The sequence below is a fragment of the Leptodactylus fuscus genome, chromosome 3 (genome assembly GCF_031893055.1).
Source record: "Leptodactylus fuscus isolate aLepFus1 chromosome 3, aLepFus1.hap2, whole genome shotgun sequence".
In the NCBI taxonomy this organism is placed as follows: Eukaryota; Metazoa; Chordata; class Amphibia; order Anura; family Leptodactylidae; genus Leptodactylus; species Leptodactylus fuscus.
In genome coordinates, this window is record NC_134267.1 from 25,607,957 (window position 1) to 25,625,999 (window position 18,043).

Sequence of the window (18,043 nt, forward strand, 5' to 3'; positions counted from 1 at the left end):
GCGTCGAGTTATTCCGAAAGTGGCCATGAACATACTGCAGCAAACCATCTCTTGAACATATGAACCATCTTCTGATTGAACAGGTAAGTAAAACTGGAATGAACGCTGACGCACTCTAGCTTCCAGGGGATCATTCCGTGGCCTGCGGCGTTTTATGGACACGGCCTTCAGAAGTGTAGAAAGGAATGCATCCTGGTCTTTGCGTGTCTGATAAGCGGTGAACTTCAAAATCAACTCTTCTTGACACTGAGCTGGAATTTTACTGTAACATTTCAGTTTATTGCAATTACAAGGTGGCCCGGATGAGTGACTTTTAATACGGAGTTTCTTTGCCAGTTCCCGTTTGCCATCAAGACGTTGTCGTTTGCGAGGTTTGTCTGTAATGTCAGGTGTTTCACCCATTTCGGTTTCCACCGCCGATTCTGACATTTCTGAAACAATGGCTGTTAATAACAAAACATAACTATTTACATCAGTAGAGATAAAGTTTACATTAACCAAGCACTAGCAGCGCAAATTAGACACTGCCTGTCACTGCTTTATCCGGGTCAATAACATGGGTGTACAAATTCTGACCGGGACTAAGCGAGCACGCTTATAACAAAAGTTGCACGACATCTAACAGGAGTACCTTCAAAGCTGTATAAGTTCCAAAATTTTATACAAAAATTGCATAACAGAAATAAAGGCACATCTTAAATATGACTTACACATCGAAGGCGCTACAGCACACGTATCTTTATGGTTGCCGCAGCAGTCGGCTTAAGTGCAATCTTATGCTAATATCGTCAAATATACCGTAAAAATTATTAAACGATGAAGAATAATAATTACCTGCCTCCCTTTTCGGCGCTAAATATGTGCAAAAGTCGATTTAGAGCCTTTTAAACAATAAGACAAAGTTTTTACACTGATATAAACAACAGACCCCCGAGTATAATGATAGTCTTTGTGGGGCCCGCGGTGTCACTTGCCGATCCCATCCCCAGCCAGGATCGGCAAGTGAATAGGGCCCGTAACAGCCTATTGAAAAAAAAATGCAGCAGTAGCGGCTGTCACCGGGCCCCCTAATGGCCCGGGCCCTGTGGCAGCCGCCTCCGCTGCCTCTACGGTAGTTACGCCCCTGGTCCTGGTGTCAGACTCCGACTCTCCTGTGGACAGGTCATTAGCAACAAACCAACGTGGGGCTCGGACAACCCCTGTAAGTTGTATTTTCACATCCCTACTTTAAAGGCCCAGTGCACGTTATTACCTATAACATTATCCCATTTTCAGCCATATTGAAAGAACATTCACCACCTTCAACAAGTCCAGCTCTTGAACATGAATTAATACCCATCCCTCCACAGTTGGAATTTCTTCTCACTCGCCCCCATCAGTCCTGAGCAATCAGTGCTGTTAGTTTTCGTGCCTGATCTGCTATTTAGACTCTTTACTGTCAAGAGGCATCAAAACTAACTGCGCTTGTTGCTCAGGAATGGTGGGGGCTAGAGAGAAAATTACACCTGAGCTGGAATCAGTGGAGGGGTGGCTATTAACAGATGGTAAGAACTAAAAAAGGAATATACACAGTACAACAGGTGAAGTAGCAGGAAGGGTTTTCTGCTCACCTGTATGTACATCTTCTTTAGACTCCTCATCTTCACTCCCATCTGTCACCGATTCTTCTTTTACCACCAGGTCCATCAGATTGTTACTGTTCAGCTCTATATCCTGAGAAATAAATCAGGTGAAGTTGGCGGAGAATTCTCTGAGAGAGTTTTACATAACCAAAACAGGTTTTAAAGGGATTGTCCAGATCATCAATATCTGATCGATGAGACATCCAGACCCATACCCAATACCCCAGAAAAAGAAGAATTAATAGGTTATTTCAGTGAAAGATGATCCGGCCCCCACAGATATAGCCCTGATCTCAACATCAACCAGTCTGTCTGGAATGAGAAAAAGAGAGACGGATTGGAGCAAGTCTACATCCACAGAAGATCTGTGCTTAGTTCAACAAGATGGCGGCGGGAACAACCTCCCTGCCGAGTTCTGCTAAAAACTGTTTGCAAGTACCGAGAAGAACTGATGGAAGGCAAAGGGTAAAGGTCACACCAAATACTGATGGGATTTATATTTCATGAACTATTAACCCTTCTATTTCTGAAAGCATTCTTACTTTGCAGCATTTTCCCACACCTGCCTAAAACTTTTACACGGTACTGTATGATGCGAGGAGTCTCTGCCTCACCACAGGACTGTGATAGGGGACAGAGACTGTGGCAACAGATGACTACGAGACTGAGAGTCCTGATCATATGAACCATGGCTGGACCATGTGGACGACACACAGCCCCATCATGGTCGTGAGAAACTGGCCTTAAACCCCATCTACTCATCTTAACGATATCTCCATCTACCTGATCTTCTGGTGAGACTTCTTCCTCCTTACAACCCTGTGGTAGAAGAGGACTGGGACATCTCTCCGGGGTTGTCCTCTTACTGGATCTACCTGTAGGAAACACAGACAGGGACTGAATTCATTCTGTACATACAAATAATGGAAGTCCATGTGTATATAGTTATGTCTATTACCTGGTGATATGAGGGGCTGCTGATCCTCCATCATGACCTCCTTGTGTCCTTCTAAATAAGAGTAGTTCTTGTAAGTTATGCCCTTCTTTGAGATTTGGACATGCTGAATTTGTCTGGATTGTTTCTGAAAATTTGGTGTGCTTGGCACCTATAAATTCCGCTGATCTCTCGGTGTCCCTGTGATTAGATTCCTAAAGATAAGCCAAAACCGGTCCTGAGAATCTGAACAACCATTATTCGTAAACAGTCCATGAATAGCGAAATGCTACTAAAACACAATCCCAAAATGCTTGCTTTTAATAGATCTTTTGCTTGCCCTCATGCCTTGGTGTCTGTTTACACATGTGTAGACCTGTTGGATTTTCCATGGGATTTACAGGTAGAAAAATACGGCAGCAACAAAGTGAATGAATTTTTATGAAATCTCACTCGCCTGCAGCGGAAATTGAAGAGTGGTGCGATTTTCTTTGGAGGATTTTTAACCTTTGCATTCTGTGACATATAATGTACGAGTGTCTGTAGGAGGATTATACTGTGTGGGGGCACATGGGGGGGGGAATGGATTATAATGGGCGGGGTCAACACAGAAGTGGGTGGAGCTAAATGTGCATAATGTGCGGTGCATTGTGTCCCTCTTTCTGTCCTGTGAGGTCTGTCTACCCCTGCCAGTGACCGCGCAGACTGTGCAACTTACCCCGACCTGCTGAGCTGCATCTATGTGTGCACAGGACCTGCAGTGATGTCATGGTCATGTGACCAGGCACATACACAGGAGGAGGCGAGTGATCACATGATCAGTACTGTGCGCTATGTGCATGTAGTTGTACTGAAGGTGTGAATGCAGCAGAGCTGTGTGTGCAGTGTCTGGAGGGCTGAGCTGTGTCTTTGTAATGTGCATATAGCAGAGCTGTGTGTGTAAAACCCTTGTAATCCTTGAGTCTTCCCGGGGAATATTTTTCTTAGTTTTCCATAAGGTTTGGTTATTTGGGCATTAGATAAAGATGTCGCCGGGGATATCGCCCACTTGGGCTGTGCCTGCCGTCAGTTGGAGCTGTGGATACAGGTGTATGTTCACACGCAGCAGATTTGTCGTAGTTGTTTCTAAATAGGATTTGCAGAAATCCATGTGAATAACAAAAACTATTCAGGGGGAAGAAACGGAGGCTGCTGGGTGTGAACAGGCTTCAACCCTATACAGACGCAGGCTAGTTTGGGGGTTAATATTTTTCCCATTTTTTTTGACGGAGCTTTGTGAGGGCTCATTTTTTTGGGACAAGTTGCAGTTTGTATTGTGCTATTTAGAACCGAGGATTATGTAGATAATCTGTTTTCCCTTAGTCCCAATAGCAGCACAATAGGGGTATTTTCTGCCGGCGGAATTCTTAATCAGCCAATTTAAATATGCATGACTTGACCCTTTAAGAGGGCACAGAGACCTCCCCCCTGCGTGTAAATGCAAGGGTAGTATAATAATAATGATAATAGGGCGGGAAGCCTTGTGCTGCTGTTAGGACTAAGGGAAAACAGATTATCTACATAATCCTTGATTCCCTGTTGTCCTACCAGCAGCACAATATGGGGAGATAGCAAGTAATCTCCTAGGGTGGGACCTCTCCTCATACAGAGCTTAATACAGCTCGCCCAAAATCGGTGGCTCCTGGGGTACACGTACTCAGACAGTAGTGACTCATGAAGGTTGGTTCGGAAGCCCAGGAGGCAACAGCACAGATTTGGTCCAAGGGCAGAGCCCTGTTCTCCGCCCAGGAAGTGGAGACTGCTCTTAGGAGGGTTGGCGGAGATAAATCTTCGGCTGCAAAACAGATTTTTATAGCCTCCATAACCCAACGCGAGAAGGAGGCTTTAAAGGGGTTGGCCACTTTCAGACCAAGTTTGACAAGCAAATGTACCATAAAAAGATAAACAATTTTCCAATATACTTTCTGTATCAATTCCTCACGGTTTTCTAGATTTCGGCTTGCTGTCATACATTCTGTTCCTTCTAGAGCAGGGGTGCCCAATACGTCAATCGCGATCTACCGGTCGATCGCAATGTACATATGGGTCAATCGCGGGATGCAGCCAGGGATCCCCGCTGTCTGCTTGTTCACAGTGCAGGCTGAGAGTCGACTCTCAGCCTGCGCTGTGAACAAGCACTCCGGACACTTGCAGGCCGGGCAGCAGCAGCTCCAGGGGATGACGCGCTCCCCGCTCTTAGGGATGGAGGGGGCTGGGGTGCTGCTTCTTCACAGTGCAGGCTGAGAGTCATCTCCGGACACTGGCAGGGGAGGCTGTGTCTGTAACGAGCGGCACCTGTGTACTCATCACATGACCATGGACCGTAAAAATCACATGACCATGGACCGTAAAAAATCACATGACTGTGGTCAGACTTTTATCCTCTAGAAGTAACAGAATGAAAGGAAGTTGATGGAGCGCCCATAGCAATAGGTATTAGGGCTTTTAGTTTCTGCACTAAACAGAGAGGAAACACTGGAGAGGACTCGGCCTACCTTACTGCCGGCAGTGAATGAGCTGTAACACAGCTGAAACAAACAGTAACACCCTGCAAATCAGGGAAGACAAAAGACTGCAATATAAACCTAAAGGGAAAGAAGAAGGGTCTACAGACACCGTCTTCCAAACCATACAGGAGGCCACAAGGTCTCCACCACCTGTCCAGTCACACAGGACAGAAAAAAAACACATGCGGGGTGAGGTCTCTGTGCCCTCTGAAAGGGTCAAGCCATGCATGTTTAAATTGGCTGATTAAAAATTCTGCCTGTTCTACCAGCACACGGGCATAAAATTCCCCCGTATTGTGCTGCTGGTAGGACGACAGGGAATAGTAGTATACATGCAGCATCCCAGAGCGCTACTTCTTTATGTGTTTGTCTATTGTGCCTCTGGGTTATGTTGATATGTCCCGTCCTTTATGTTCTGTCTTATGTCATTGTTTGCAGTTTTCTCTTGTTAATTTCCCCCTCGTTCTTCAAACCATAGCCTTGGTTCAGTCCTGGTCAATCAAAGGCCACTGGGCGGGTTGTAGGAGACTCTAATCTCCACAGTGACCATTGGTCCTCAGAGTTGAGTTCAGTCTAGCATTTAGTGCAGTACAGAGTGCAGAGCACCCAGCAGCTGGACAGAGGCCCAATGGCTAGCCTTGCAGCCATCAAGGAGGATCTTCTGCCCCAGGCTCAACTATAGACAGGCCTAAGCAGGGAGTTGATGCTGTCTGGAATATTGGATGTTATCTGTGCTGTGCCAGGAGGAACAAGAGAGGACCCTGACAGGAGGAACAGGCTCAGTCTATAGGTAACCAGACCCCTGCCAGGTCTCCTGCACCACTATTATCAGCATCTGGTGGAGGCACAAGAGGAGGAGCAGTGGTGGAGTATACCATAGAGCTGGCACATCCCTATAACCAAGGCTGGAGGATTGGATAATGTTGTATTACTACCCCCATATGATAGCTGCCGTTTACTTCTGTTCCAGTTGCCAAAATAAACTGTTACCTGTTTCACTGCATCTCTGGACTTCTGAGCTGTCCCCGCCTCACCCTCAGGGCCCTTCTGACTAACAGCAGACTGCCTCAGAGAGGAGAGGTCCACTACCCAAATGGAAGCGCCCCGGGGGAACTACTACCACCACCATCAGGTAGTGCTGCAGAACCCCCTTGACAGTGTCTGGCCCAGGAAGAGCTCTGGAGTGTTTGATGGAGTGTACTCGGCCTAGCAGGTGGCACATCATCCATCACTACCACTCCCATCCTCTGAGCTGTGGCATACATAAGATGGCAGGAAATCCTTCAGGACTCTGCAGGCAACTGCTACTACTGCACCCCCCATATCTTGCCCTTGACAATAGAGCAGCCCCTGATCCTTTTTAAAGGAGGGCTTAAATTCTGCCAATACTCACCCCATCAAAGCCACGACTACTACAGGCAGGTCTGACCTCTATTACACGTTGCTAACATATTTGGGCATATTCGTCAATAGAAGTCCAATACTTGTTTACATTTACGCCAAAATTTATGGAAAGTTACAACATGTTTATGTACAGTGCGGGACAGAAAGAGCAGAGAAATACGGCAGATTTATGAGACTGGTGTGAAGTTCCCAAATATAAAATGGCGTAAACTTACGGAATTTACGTCGATTTACTTTGTGTGCCAGAAATTCCCATCATGTGCCCCATATTTGTCTCCTCAATAAGTGAGAGAGGATTTGGTTTTGCTTATGTTGTAGGGTTTTTGATACGTGAACCGAATATTTGGTCTGTACGGTCTACGAGTTTGTCTACATTTTATTGTGCCAAAATTGTTTGTACAAAATTTGTCTCCTGGTGAAGCTCGACACGTTTAGTCGGATGATATTTGAGTCAGAATTTTGGAGCTTCGTACGACAGATTCAGAAATGTTTCTTACACTGTGAACGGGATTGATCGGGTAAGACAAAGAGAAATAGATAAATGTGCCCCAATGTCCTCCAGTCATTGGCCGAGCCCCTCGTGGTGGAGGAGACACAAATATTTCCATTTTGATCAAGTCTTCAAAAGTTCCCAAATCTTCTACTTCAGTAAAAGCAACCGCCATGAATTTATATACAAATAAGGGGAAAGTTGTGAAAGCCACGAAAAGACGACAAAAACATTCTGATTAATTGTATTTTAATTTTTGTTTTTTAAACTGGAAACAGAATTATGGGTAAAAGTTTTCCCATTTTCTTCACATTCTATCTCCTGTGTGAATTCTCTCATTTACACATATAACATGCACTAGCAAAAAAATTTAATTTTATTACCATATTCTTTGTCCCAATTCACCAAAGAAGTCCAAAATTGCAAAAATAAGAATTATAATGGAAAATTCTAATGAAGTTATTTTAATCTGTCCATGTTTCTCCTTGGACTTCTTTAGACAGTTGGTACAATTGGTTGTTATTGACGCCTTTCTCTAACTTATAGAGGTGCCGCCATTTTATTGGTGTTGCACATTTCGTGATTCACGGCAGGCCCTTTCCCGCCTTCAGGATATGACGTGATCTTTGGTCGTGAGACAGCTTTCGGTCAATAAACATTTTCTCGTCTTCAAGGAGATCCCATTTTGAGAAAGGATCAAAGATCTTCTATGGTGGATCAAGGAAGGGGCTGTTCACACAACTGAAAATTAAGAGGAATTTAGGGTGGACATCTGCCTCAAATACCTCTTCACTTCCGCCCCTGTGGCATCCTGTGGTGGAAAGTCGAAGCAGAGCTTTGGCATTCCACTAGGACATAGGATTAGGTAAATGGGGCTGATCGGGGGCGTCTCGCACCGCAGACTCTGTGGCTGAGTCAGGCTGGGTTCTCACTATTGCTTGGTTTCCATTCTGGAATTCTGTCCCCTGAATCCGCCTATTGTCTATGGGGTCTTCTGGTTTTGGCCGGTAACCACTTTCTAAGCGATTTGGGTTTCTGTTTTTCGGGTCCCCAAGCAGACTTACAACATTCTACAATGTCTCCTGTGTGAATTCTTCCTTATACAAGTCCAAGCAGACAAACAAAAAAAGTACACACCCAAAAAAGAAAACCTGAAATTTTATTAGTTATTATTATGACTTTTGGGACTGCACTCTTTATGTATATTCTTGGACTTCTTAGATATTTGGTACAATTTGCCATCTTTGTTTTTGGTGTACTTTTTGTGATTTTACTGCAAAACATTTCCCACATTCAGGATATGAAAAGGACTTTGTCCCTGAGACAATTCTGTGTGAATTCTCCTATGTCTGACAAGATGTGACTGCACCGTAAACTTTTTCCCGCATTCTGAACATATAAATGGCTTCTCTCCCGTGTGAATTCTCTCATGTGTGACAAGGTCCGCTTTCTTGGTGAAACTTTTCCCGCATTCTGAACATGTAAATGGCTTCTCCCCCGTGTGAATTCTCTGATGTATGATAAGACCTATCTTTTGCCTAAAGCTCTTCTCACATTCTGTGCATGAGTACGGCCGCTCTCCTGTGTGAATTCTCTCATGTGGGATAAGGTCCGCTTTCTTGGTGAAACTTTTCCCGCATTCTGAACATGTAAATGGCTTCTCCCCCGTGTGAATTCTCTGATGTATGATAAGACCTATCTTTTGCCTAAAGCTCTTCTCACATTCTGTGCACGAGTACGGCCGCTCTCCTGTGTGAATTCTACTATGTAAGTACAAACTTGATTTCAGGGTAAAAGACTTGCCGCATTCTGAACATGAATATGGCTTCTCTCCTGTGTGGCATCTCAGATGTTCCATGAGATATTTTTTATTACGAAGATGCTTCCCACATTCAGAACATGAAATTATCTTCTTCCCCTTGTGACCTTTTTGATTTTTACCGCCCTTTATGTTATTTTTGCCTTGTGGAATATTTTTCAAGGAAACTGAAGATTGGTCTTTTTCAGGAAGATCAGACGGCAGGTCTTTGTGGAGAGAAGTTTCGGGTATCTCTGGGGTGTTGTTGCGCTCTTCAGATGGCTCTTTCTTGATATCACAGTCTTCAACTTTAACATCTGAAGATATCTGCTGTCCCTCCGAGCTCCCGTGACAGAAATCTGACAAATATAAAACTCATTTTATTATTTTCAAATGTTAAAGTGGTTTTGCAGCTAAAAATATTGATGACCTATCCTAAAGAGTGAGGGTCCGACATCCAGCACCCCTATCGATCTGTTCTCCACAACTGATACACAGAGAATGGAACAGGAAGCAGATAGCGCTGTTCTATGTGTAGTGGCAGAACAGAGTCATTGCAGTTTAGTTTCTCATCAGTATCAGATAGGTCGGGATCCAACATCCGGACCCTGCACTGACAAGCTGTTTCAGCGGCCGGCAGCAGCTCTCCGGGGTTGCAGTTCCCTGATGCAGCACTGTATGGAGCACTGTACACTGTATACTGCTTCCTACCCTGTGCACTGTAGTGGTGGAGATGAAGAACTACAGCTTTAATCCAGTCATATACTTTCGGCAGCCAAAACTGCTTATCAGTGCACAGTCCGGGTGTCAGACTCTGACAATCCTGTGGACAGGTCATTAGCAACAAACCTTCGTGGGGCTCAGACAACCCCTCTAAGTTGTATTTTCACATCCCTACTTTAAAGGCCCAGTGCGCGTTATTACCTATAACATTATCCCATTTTCAGCCATATTGAAAGAACATTCACCACTTCCAACAAGTTCAGCTCTTTACATGAATTAATACCCGTCCGTCCACAGTTGGAATTTTTTCTCACTCGCCCCCATCAGTCCTGAGCAATCAATGCTGTTTGTTTTCGTGCCTGATCTGCTATTTAGACTCTTTACTGTCAAGAGGGTAGGGTCAGGCAGGAACAGACAAGGGGGTGTGATTCTGAGCTCTGACACTGGCTGCCTCTGATTGGAGCTCTGAATCAGGCCCCCTGCCTGACACTGTCCACCTGACAGTACAGAGCTTAAATAGCACATCAGGCATCAAAACTAACTGCACTTGTTGCTCAGGAATGCTGGGGGCTAGAGAGAAAATTCCAACTGAGCTGGAATCAGTGAAGGGGTGGCTATTAACAGATGGTAAGAACTAAAAGGAGAATATACACAGTGCAGCAGGTGAAGTAGCAGGAAGGGTTTTCTGCTCACCTGTATATACGTCTTCTTTAGACTCCTCATCTTCACTCACATCTGTCGCCGATTCTTCTTTTACCACCAGGTCCATCAGATCGTTACTGTTCAGCTCTATATCCTGAGAAATAAATCAGGTGAAGATGGCGGAGAATTCCCTGAGAGAGTTTTACATAACCAAAAAAGGTTTTAAAGGGATTGTCCAGATCATCAATATCTGATTGATGAGACATCCAGACCCCGCACCAACCAGCGGATTTTACGCCAGAAGCTGCATACAAGGTAATGTAATGGGAGTGGAGCGGCAGTTCTCCAGCTCCACCACGTACATCTCTGCACACTGTATACAGATTGTGGCTATGTATACAAGACTGAACAGAGGGCATTAAGGCCATATTTCACACAACCAAAATCAGGCCAAGAAATGCGGCCCATGTGTTGGCTGGACCACAGCTCATAAGGACAGGACTCACAGCATCAGAGTCATCTACAGCACTGTGCAAAAGTCTTCAGCAAGTGTGGAAAAATGCTGCGCAGTAAGAATACCCCAGAAATAGAAGAATTAATAGGTTATTTCTGTGACATATGATCCGGCCCCCACAGATATAGCCCTGATCTCAACATCATCCAGTCTGTCTGGGATGACATAAAGAGAGAGACGGATTGGAGCAAATCTACATCCACAGAAGATCTGTGCTTAGTTCAACAAGATGGCGGCGGGAACAACCTCCCTGCCGAGTTCTGCCAAAAACTGTTTGCAAATACCAGAAGAACTGATGGAAGGCAAAGGGTAAAGGTCACACCAAATACTGATAGGATTTATATTTCAGAAACTATTAACCCTTCTATTTCTGAAAGCATTCTTACTTTGCAGCATTTTCCCACACCTGTCTAAAACTTTTACACGGTACTGTATGATGCGAGGAGTCTCTGCCTCACCACAGAACTGTGATAGGGGACTGAGACTGTGGCAACAGATGACTACGAGACTGAGAGTCCTGATCATATGAACCATGGCTGGACCATGTGGACGACACACAGCCCCATCATGGTCGTGAGAAACCGGCCTTAAACCCCATCTACTCATCTTAGCGATATCTCCATCTACCTGATCTTCTGGTGAGACTTCTTCCTCCTTACAACCCTGTGGTAGAAGAGGACTGGGACATCTCTCCGGGGTTGTCCTCTTACTGGATCTACCTGTAGGAAACACAGACGGGGCTGGATTCATTCTGTACATACAAATAATGGAAGTCCATGTGTATATAGTCATGTCTATTACCTGGTGATGTGAGGGGCTGCAGATCCTCCATCATGACCTCCTTGTACCGATCCTTGTGTCCTTCTACATACTCCCACTCCTCCATGGAGAGATAGACAGCGACATCCTGACACCTTATAGGAACCTGACAACACAATGATACAGTCATCACCAGAGCCCTCCAGTTACTGTATAAAGTCCCAGCATTCCCAGCAGTGTCACCTCTCCAGTCAGCAGCTCCAGCATCTTATTGGTGAGTTCTAGGATCTTCTGTCCATTGATCTCCTCCTGTATCAGGGGGTGAGGTGGAGGCCCCGGGATTGATGTAGGGTTTCTTCTACAATCTTCAGACACAGGAGCCTGACAGCGCCCACTAGAGGTCTTCTTAACTACTGTGTAGTCCTGTTCATGGAGAGAAATTACAGATCACTACATAAATGTCCAGAGTCCATCTCCTCTACAGCCATGTCTGTCTGTTATTACTATAGATAAGTATGATGTAATGATGACATCATCAGCGTCTCTCACCTCTCCAGTAAGCTGGTACAGGATCTCTAGGGTGAGGTTAAATATGGCCTCCGCCACCTTGTTCCTGTCCATGTCCATCCTTGACAGTTCAGCCGGGACCATGGAAGATGACATCAAAAGATAAGAATATATTGTAGGAACCTAAAATGGGAAGAAGATGAAAAAATGCTAAAAACACCAGAAAATACCCTGGAAAAAATTATCATACTAAGCAACATGTATGGATTAGAGACATGTAGGTGTAGATGTCCACTTTTGGGTAGAGTTGTTTTTGAAAGTTATACCCTTCTTTGGGATTTGGACATGCTGAATTTGTCTGGATTGTTTTGCCCCTATACATTCCCATGATCTCTTGGGGTCCCTGTGATTAGATTCTTAAGGATAAGACAAAACTGTTCCCGAGGATCTGAACAACCATTATTTGTAAACAGTCCACGAATAGCGAAATGCTGCTAAAACACAATCCCATAATGCTTGTTCATAATAAATCTTTTGCTTGCCCTCATGCCTTGGTGTCTGTTCACACAGGGTGTAGACCTGTTGGATTTTTCATGGGATTTGCAGGCAGAAAATTACGTAAGCAACAAAGTGAATGAATTTTTAAGAAATCTCGCTCACCTGCAGAGGAAATTGAAGAGTGGTGCGATTACTTTTGGAGGATTTTCAACCTTTACATTCCATGACAGAATTCTGCGTCTTGTGTGAACACATCCCGATAAGATGGAACAGCAGATAAATATCACACCCAAAAGAAGACCAGACAAGGAGACGACACAGCAACAACCCAATAGGCTTCACTATACACCAACTTTCACCAGTGGCGTCACATTCACAGATATAACCAAACTGATAAATGTCCCCTACCCATACGTCCCAAATTCTGTGAGACATTCCTGGATTCATGGTCATGTCCCGCAGTCTCGGTCGGCATTTCCCTCATCTGTGTCCGGAGTACAGTGTTGAATGAAGCAGGAGTTGTCGGCACAGCTCCTGCTTCCCCGCTGTGCTCAGGTTCTAATCGTGATGTGATGACTTCACTCACATCGTGCCTGCAGCTACCGAGAACAGACTGAGACTGCAGACAGAACGGCAGGGGATCGAGGAAAGGCGAGTATCAGTGTTTTTATGTTAAACTTTGATGACAAATTGAGGGGGAACATGAAACTAGGGGCAGAGATGGAAGGGGAACATTATACTGGGGCAGAGATGGAAGGGGAACATTATACTGGGGTCAGAGATGGAAGGGGAACATTATACTGGGGGCAGAGATGGAGGGGGGACATTATACTGGGGGCAGAGATGGAAGAGGAACATTATACTGGGGCAGAGATGGAAGAGGGACATTATACTGGGGGCAGAGATGGAAGAGGAACACTATACTGGGGGCAGAGATGGAGGGGGGACATTATACTGGGGGCAGAGATGGAAGGGGAACATTATACTGGGGCAGAGATGGAGGGGGAACATTATACTGGGGGCAGAGATGGAGGGGGAACATTATACTGGGGCAGAGATGGAAGGGGAACATTATACTGGGGGCAGAGATGGAAGGGGAACATTATACTGAGGCAGAGATGGAAGGGGAACATTATACTGGGGCAGAGATGGAGGGGGGACATTATACTAGGGGCAGAGATGGAAGAGGAACATTATACTAGGGCAGAGATGGAAGGGGGATATTATACTGGGGGCAGAGATGGAGGGGGGACATTATACTGGGGGGCAGAGATGGAAGGGGAACATTATACTGGGAGCAGAGATGGAGGGGGGACATTATACTGGGGCAGAGATGGAGGGGGACATTATACTGGGGGCAGAGATGGAAGGGGAACACTATACTGGGGGCAGAGATGGAAGGGGAACATTATACTGGGGGCAGAGATGGAGGGGGGACATTATACTGGGGGCAGAGATGCAGGGGGGACATTATACTGGGGGCAGAGATGGAAGGGGAACATTATACTGGGGGCAGAGATGGAGGGGGAACATTATACTGGGGGCAGAGATGGAAGGGGGACATTATAATGGGGGCAGAGATGTAGGGGGAACATTATACTGGGGCAGAGATGGAGGGGGAACATTATACTGGGGGCAGAGATGGAGGGGGAACATTATACTGGGGCAGAGATGGAGGGGAACATTATACTGGGAGCAGAGATGGAGGGGGGACATTATACTGGGGGCAGAGATGGAAGGGGGGACATTATACTGGGGGGCAGAGATGGAGGGGGGACATTATACTGGGGGCAGAGATGGGAGGGGAACATTATACTGGGAGAAGAGATGGAGGGGGGACATTATACTGGGGGCAGAGATGGAAGGGGAACATTATACTGGGAGCAGAGATGGAGGGCGGACATTATACTGGGGGCAGAGATGGAAGGGGAACATTATACTGGGAGCAGAGATGGAGGGGGGGACATTATACTGGGGGCAGAAATGGAAGGGGAACATTATACTGGGAGCAGAGATGGAGGGGGGACATTATACTGGGGGCAGAGATGGAGGGAGGACATTATACTGGGGGCAGAGATGGAGGGAGGACATTATACTGGGGGCAGAGATGGAGGGAGGACATTATACTGGGGGCAGAGATGGAAGGGGAACATTATACTGGGGGCAGAGATGGAAGGGGAACATTATACTGGGGGCAGAGATGGAGGGGGACATTATACTGGGGGCAGAGATGGAAGGGGAACATTATACTGGGGGCAGAGATGGAGGGGAAACATTATACTGGGGGCATAGATGGAAGAGGAACATTATACTGGGGGCAGAGATGGAAGGGGAACATTATACTGGGGGCAGAGATGGAAGGGGAACATTATACTGGGGGCAGAGATGGAAGGGGAACATTATACTGGGGGCAGAGATGGAGGGGGGACATTATACTGGGGGCAGAGATGGAGGAGGGACATTATACTGGGGGCAGAGATGGAAGGGGAACATTATACTGGGGGCAGAGATGGAGGGGGAACATTATACTGGGGGCAGAGATGGAGTGGGGACATTATACTGGGGCAGAGATGGAAGGGGAACGTTATACTGGGGGCAGAGATGGAAGGGGAACGTTATACTGGGGGCAGATATGGAAGGGGAACGTTATACTGGGGGCAGAGATGGAGGGGGAACGTTATACTGGGGGCAGAGATGGAGAGGGGACATTATACTGGGGGCAGATATGGAAGGGGGACATTATACTGGGAGCAGAGATGGAGGGGGGACATTATACTGGGGGCAGAGATGGAAGGGGAACATTATACTGGGGGCAGAGATGGAGGGGGACATTAAACTGCGCGGGATTAAGAGGGATATTAAAATGGGGACATCTGGCGGAGGACATTAAACTGTGGGAGTAGCTGGAGGGGGATCTGTTTGCCTCTAGTTGCCCCCAGTTTCATGTCCCACTGCAGGTGCCATTAATTTATTGCCCCCTCCAACTACCCCCACTGTTAATGCCCCCTCCAGCTGCCCCAGTTTCATGTCCCCTCTAGTTTCTGCCAGTTTAATTTGGGGCACCAGGAGAGGGACGTAATACTGTGGGGCAGCTGTAAGGGAACATTATAATGTGGGGACATATAGTGTACGGGTGACTGGAGGAGGATTATACTGTGAGGGGGCACATTAGGGTTGGAAGAACTATAATGGGCGGGGTCAACACAGAAGTGGGTGGAGCCTTCTTTTTTTTTTTTTTTTTTTTTTTTATGTAGCTAGTGAGCCCCACATAGAGCTCACAATGTACATTTTTCCCTATCAGTATGTCTTTTTTGGAATATGGGATGGAAATCCATGCAAACTCCTTGCAGATGGTTTTTTTGCCTTTGGTGGGATTTGAACACCAGGACTCCAGCACTGTAAGGCTGCAGTGTTAACTACTGAACCACCATGTGGCCCCTGGGTGGAGCTAAATGTGCATAATGTGCGGTGCATTGTGTCCCTCTTTCTGTCCTGTGAGGTCTGTCTACCCCTGCCAGTGACCGCGCAGACTGTGCAACTTACCCCGACCTGCTGAGCTGCATCTATGTGTGCACAGGACCTGCAGTGATGTCATGGTCATGTGACCAGGCACATACACAGGAGGAGGCGAGTGATCACATGATCAGCACTGTGTGCTATGTGCATGTAGTTGGCTGAAGGTGTGAATGCAGCGGAGCTGTGTGTGCAGTGTCTGTAGGGCTGAGCTGTGTGTGTAATGTGCATGTAGCAGAGCTGTGTGTGTAATGTGCATATAGCAGAGCTGTGTGTGTAATGTGCATGTAGCAGAGCTGTGTGTGTAAGGCTCATGTAGCAGAGCTGTGTGTGTAACATCCATGTAGCAGAGCTGTGTGTGTAAGGCTCATGTAGCAGAGCTGTGTGTGTAACATCCATGTAATCCTTGAGTCTTTCTGGGGAATATTTTTCTTAGTTCTCCATAAGGTTTGGTTATTTGGGCATTAGATAAAGATGTCGCCGGGGATATCGCCCACTTGGGCTGTTCCTGCCGTCAGTTGGAGCTGTGGATACAGGTGTATGTTCACACGCAGCTGATTTGTCGTTGTTGTTTCTAAATAGGATTTGCAGAAATCCATGTGAATAACAAAACCTATTCAGGGGGAAGAAACGGAGGCTGCTGGGTGTGAACAGGCTTCAACCCTTTACAGATGCAGGCTAGTTTGGGGGTTATTATTTTTCCCCTTTTTGGTTGACGGAGCTTTGTGAGGGCTCATTTTTTTGGGACAAGTTGCAGTTTGTATTGTGCTATTTAGTATAGTAGTATACATGCAGCATCCCAGGGCGCTACTGCTTTATGTGTTTGTCTATTGTGCCTCTGGGTTATGTTGATATGTCCCTTCCTTTATGTTCTGTCTTATGTCATTGTTTGCAGTTTTCCCTTGTTAATTTCTTCTCATTGTTGAAACCATAGCCTTGGTTCAGTCCTGGTCAATCAAAGGCCACTGGGCAGGTTGTCGGAGGCTCTAGTCATTATTATTGTTTATTTCTATAGCACCATTAATTCCATGGTGTTGTACATTATTGTATTAATTCCACGGTGCTTTACATTTGGGGGTTACATACAATACACAGAATATACAGGTAGATATAATACTGACAGTGATCGGCTGGCACAGTGGGGTAGAGGGCCCTGCCCGCGAGGGCTTACAGTCTATGAGGGAAGGGGGGTAGAGACAGAAGGAGAGGGGGAGACTGTACAGATGGCGGTGCGGTGATAGTGTTATTGGAGGTTGTAGGTCTTCCTGAATAGGGGAGTCTTCAGGGCCTTCTTGAATCCTGTGATTGTGGGGGTCAGTCTTATGTGTCTTGGTAAGGAGTTCCAGAGTATGGGAGAGGCACGAGAGAAATCTTGGAGACGGTTGTGTGAGGTGCGGATGAGAGCAGAGCGGAGTAGGAGGTCATTGGAGGATCTGAGGTTACGTGTGGGCCGGTAGCGGGAGATGAGGTCAGAGATATATGGAGGGGACAGGGTGTGGATGGCTTTGTATGTTAGCGTTAGTAGCTTGAACTCAATTTGCTGGGCTATAGGTAGCCAGTGGAGGGACTGGCAGAGGGGAGCAGCCGATGAAGATCGGGGGGTGAGGTGAATTAAACGGGCAGCACAGTCTAAGTTGGACTGGAGGGGGGCGAGGGTGTTTGCTGGGAGTCCATGGAGAAGGGTGTTGCAGTAGTCTAAGCGGGAGATTATGAGGGCCTGGACGAGCATCTTAGTGGTTTCCGGGGTGAGGAAGGAGCGGATTCGATGGATGTTCTTGAGCTGGAGGCGGCAGGAGGTGTTGAGGATTTGAATGTGTGACTTGAAGGATAGGTCGGAGTCCAGGGTAACCCCAAGACATCGTGCCTGTGGGACAGGGGAAAGTGGGGTTCCGTTAACTTTGATAGATGGGGGGGCCATACTGGGTGGGGTGAAGATGATGAACTCCGTTTTCTCCATGTTCAGTTTGAGAAAGCGGGAGGAGAGGAAGGAGGCTACGGCCGCTAAGCAATCTGGAACTCTGGCCAACAGGGAGGTAATGTCTGGTCCAGAGATGTAGATTTGGGTGTCATCGGCATAGCAATGGCATTGAAAA

General features: G+C 46.4%; 1 protein-coding gene across 1 annotated transcript in view; it reads right to left on the reverse strand.

Moving 5' to 3' along the window:
* The window catches only part of LOC142198461 (uncharacterized), a 29,509-nt gene extending 13,495 nt beyond the window's left edge, over window positions 1–16,014 (reverse strand). Inside the window, exons 1-11 of the mRNA XM_075269497.1 lie at window positions 15,981–16,014; window positions 12,600–12,677; window positions 11,982–12,122; window positions 11,676–11,855; window positions 11,475–11,598; window positions 11,301–11,392; window positions 10,211–10,313; window positions 8,271–9,153; window positions 7,893–8,031; window positions 1,611–1,713; window positions 95–443 (exon numbers count right to left, since the gene is read on the reverse strand). Coding sequence (XP_075125598.1) covers window positions 95–443; window positions 1,611–1,713; window positions 7,893–8,031; window positions 8,271–9,153; window positions 10,211–10,313; window positions 11,301–11,392; window positions 11,475–11,598; window positions 11,676–11,855; window positions 11,982–12,095 — 2,087 coding nt within the window. The 5' untranslated portion in view covers window positions 12,096–12,122; window positions 12,600–12,677; window positions 15,981–16,014. The remainder of the gene's footprint in view (window positions 1–94; window positions 444–1,610; window positions 1,714–7,892; window positions 8,032–8,270; window positions 9,154–10,210; window positions 10,314–11,300; window positions 11,393–11,474; window positions 11,599–11,675; window positions 11,856–11,981; window positions 12,123–12,599; window positions 12,678–15,980) is intronic.
* Window positions 16,015–18,043: the final 2,029 nt, after the last annotated feature.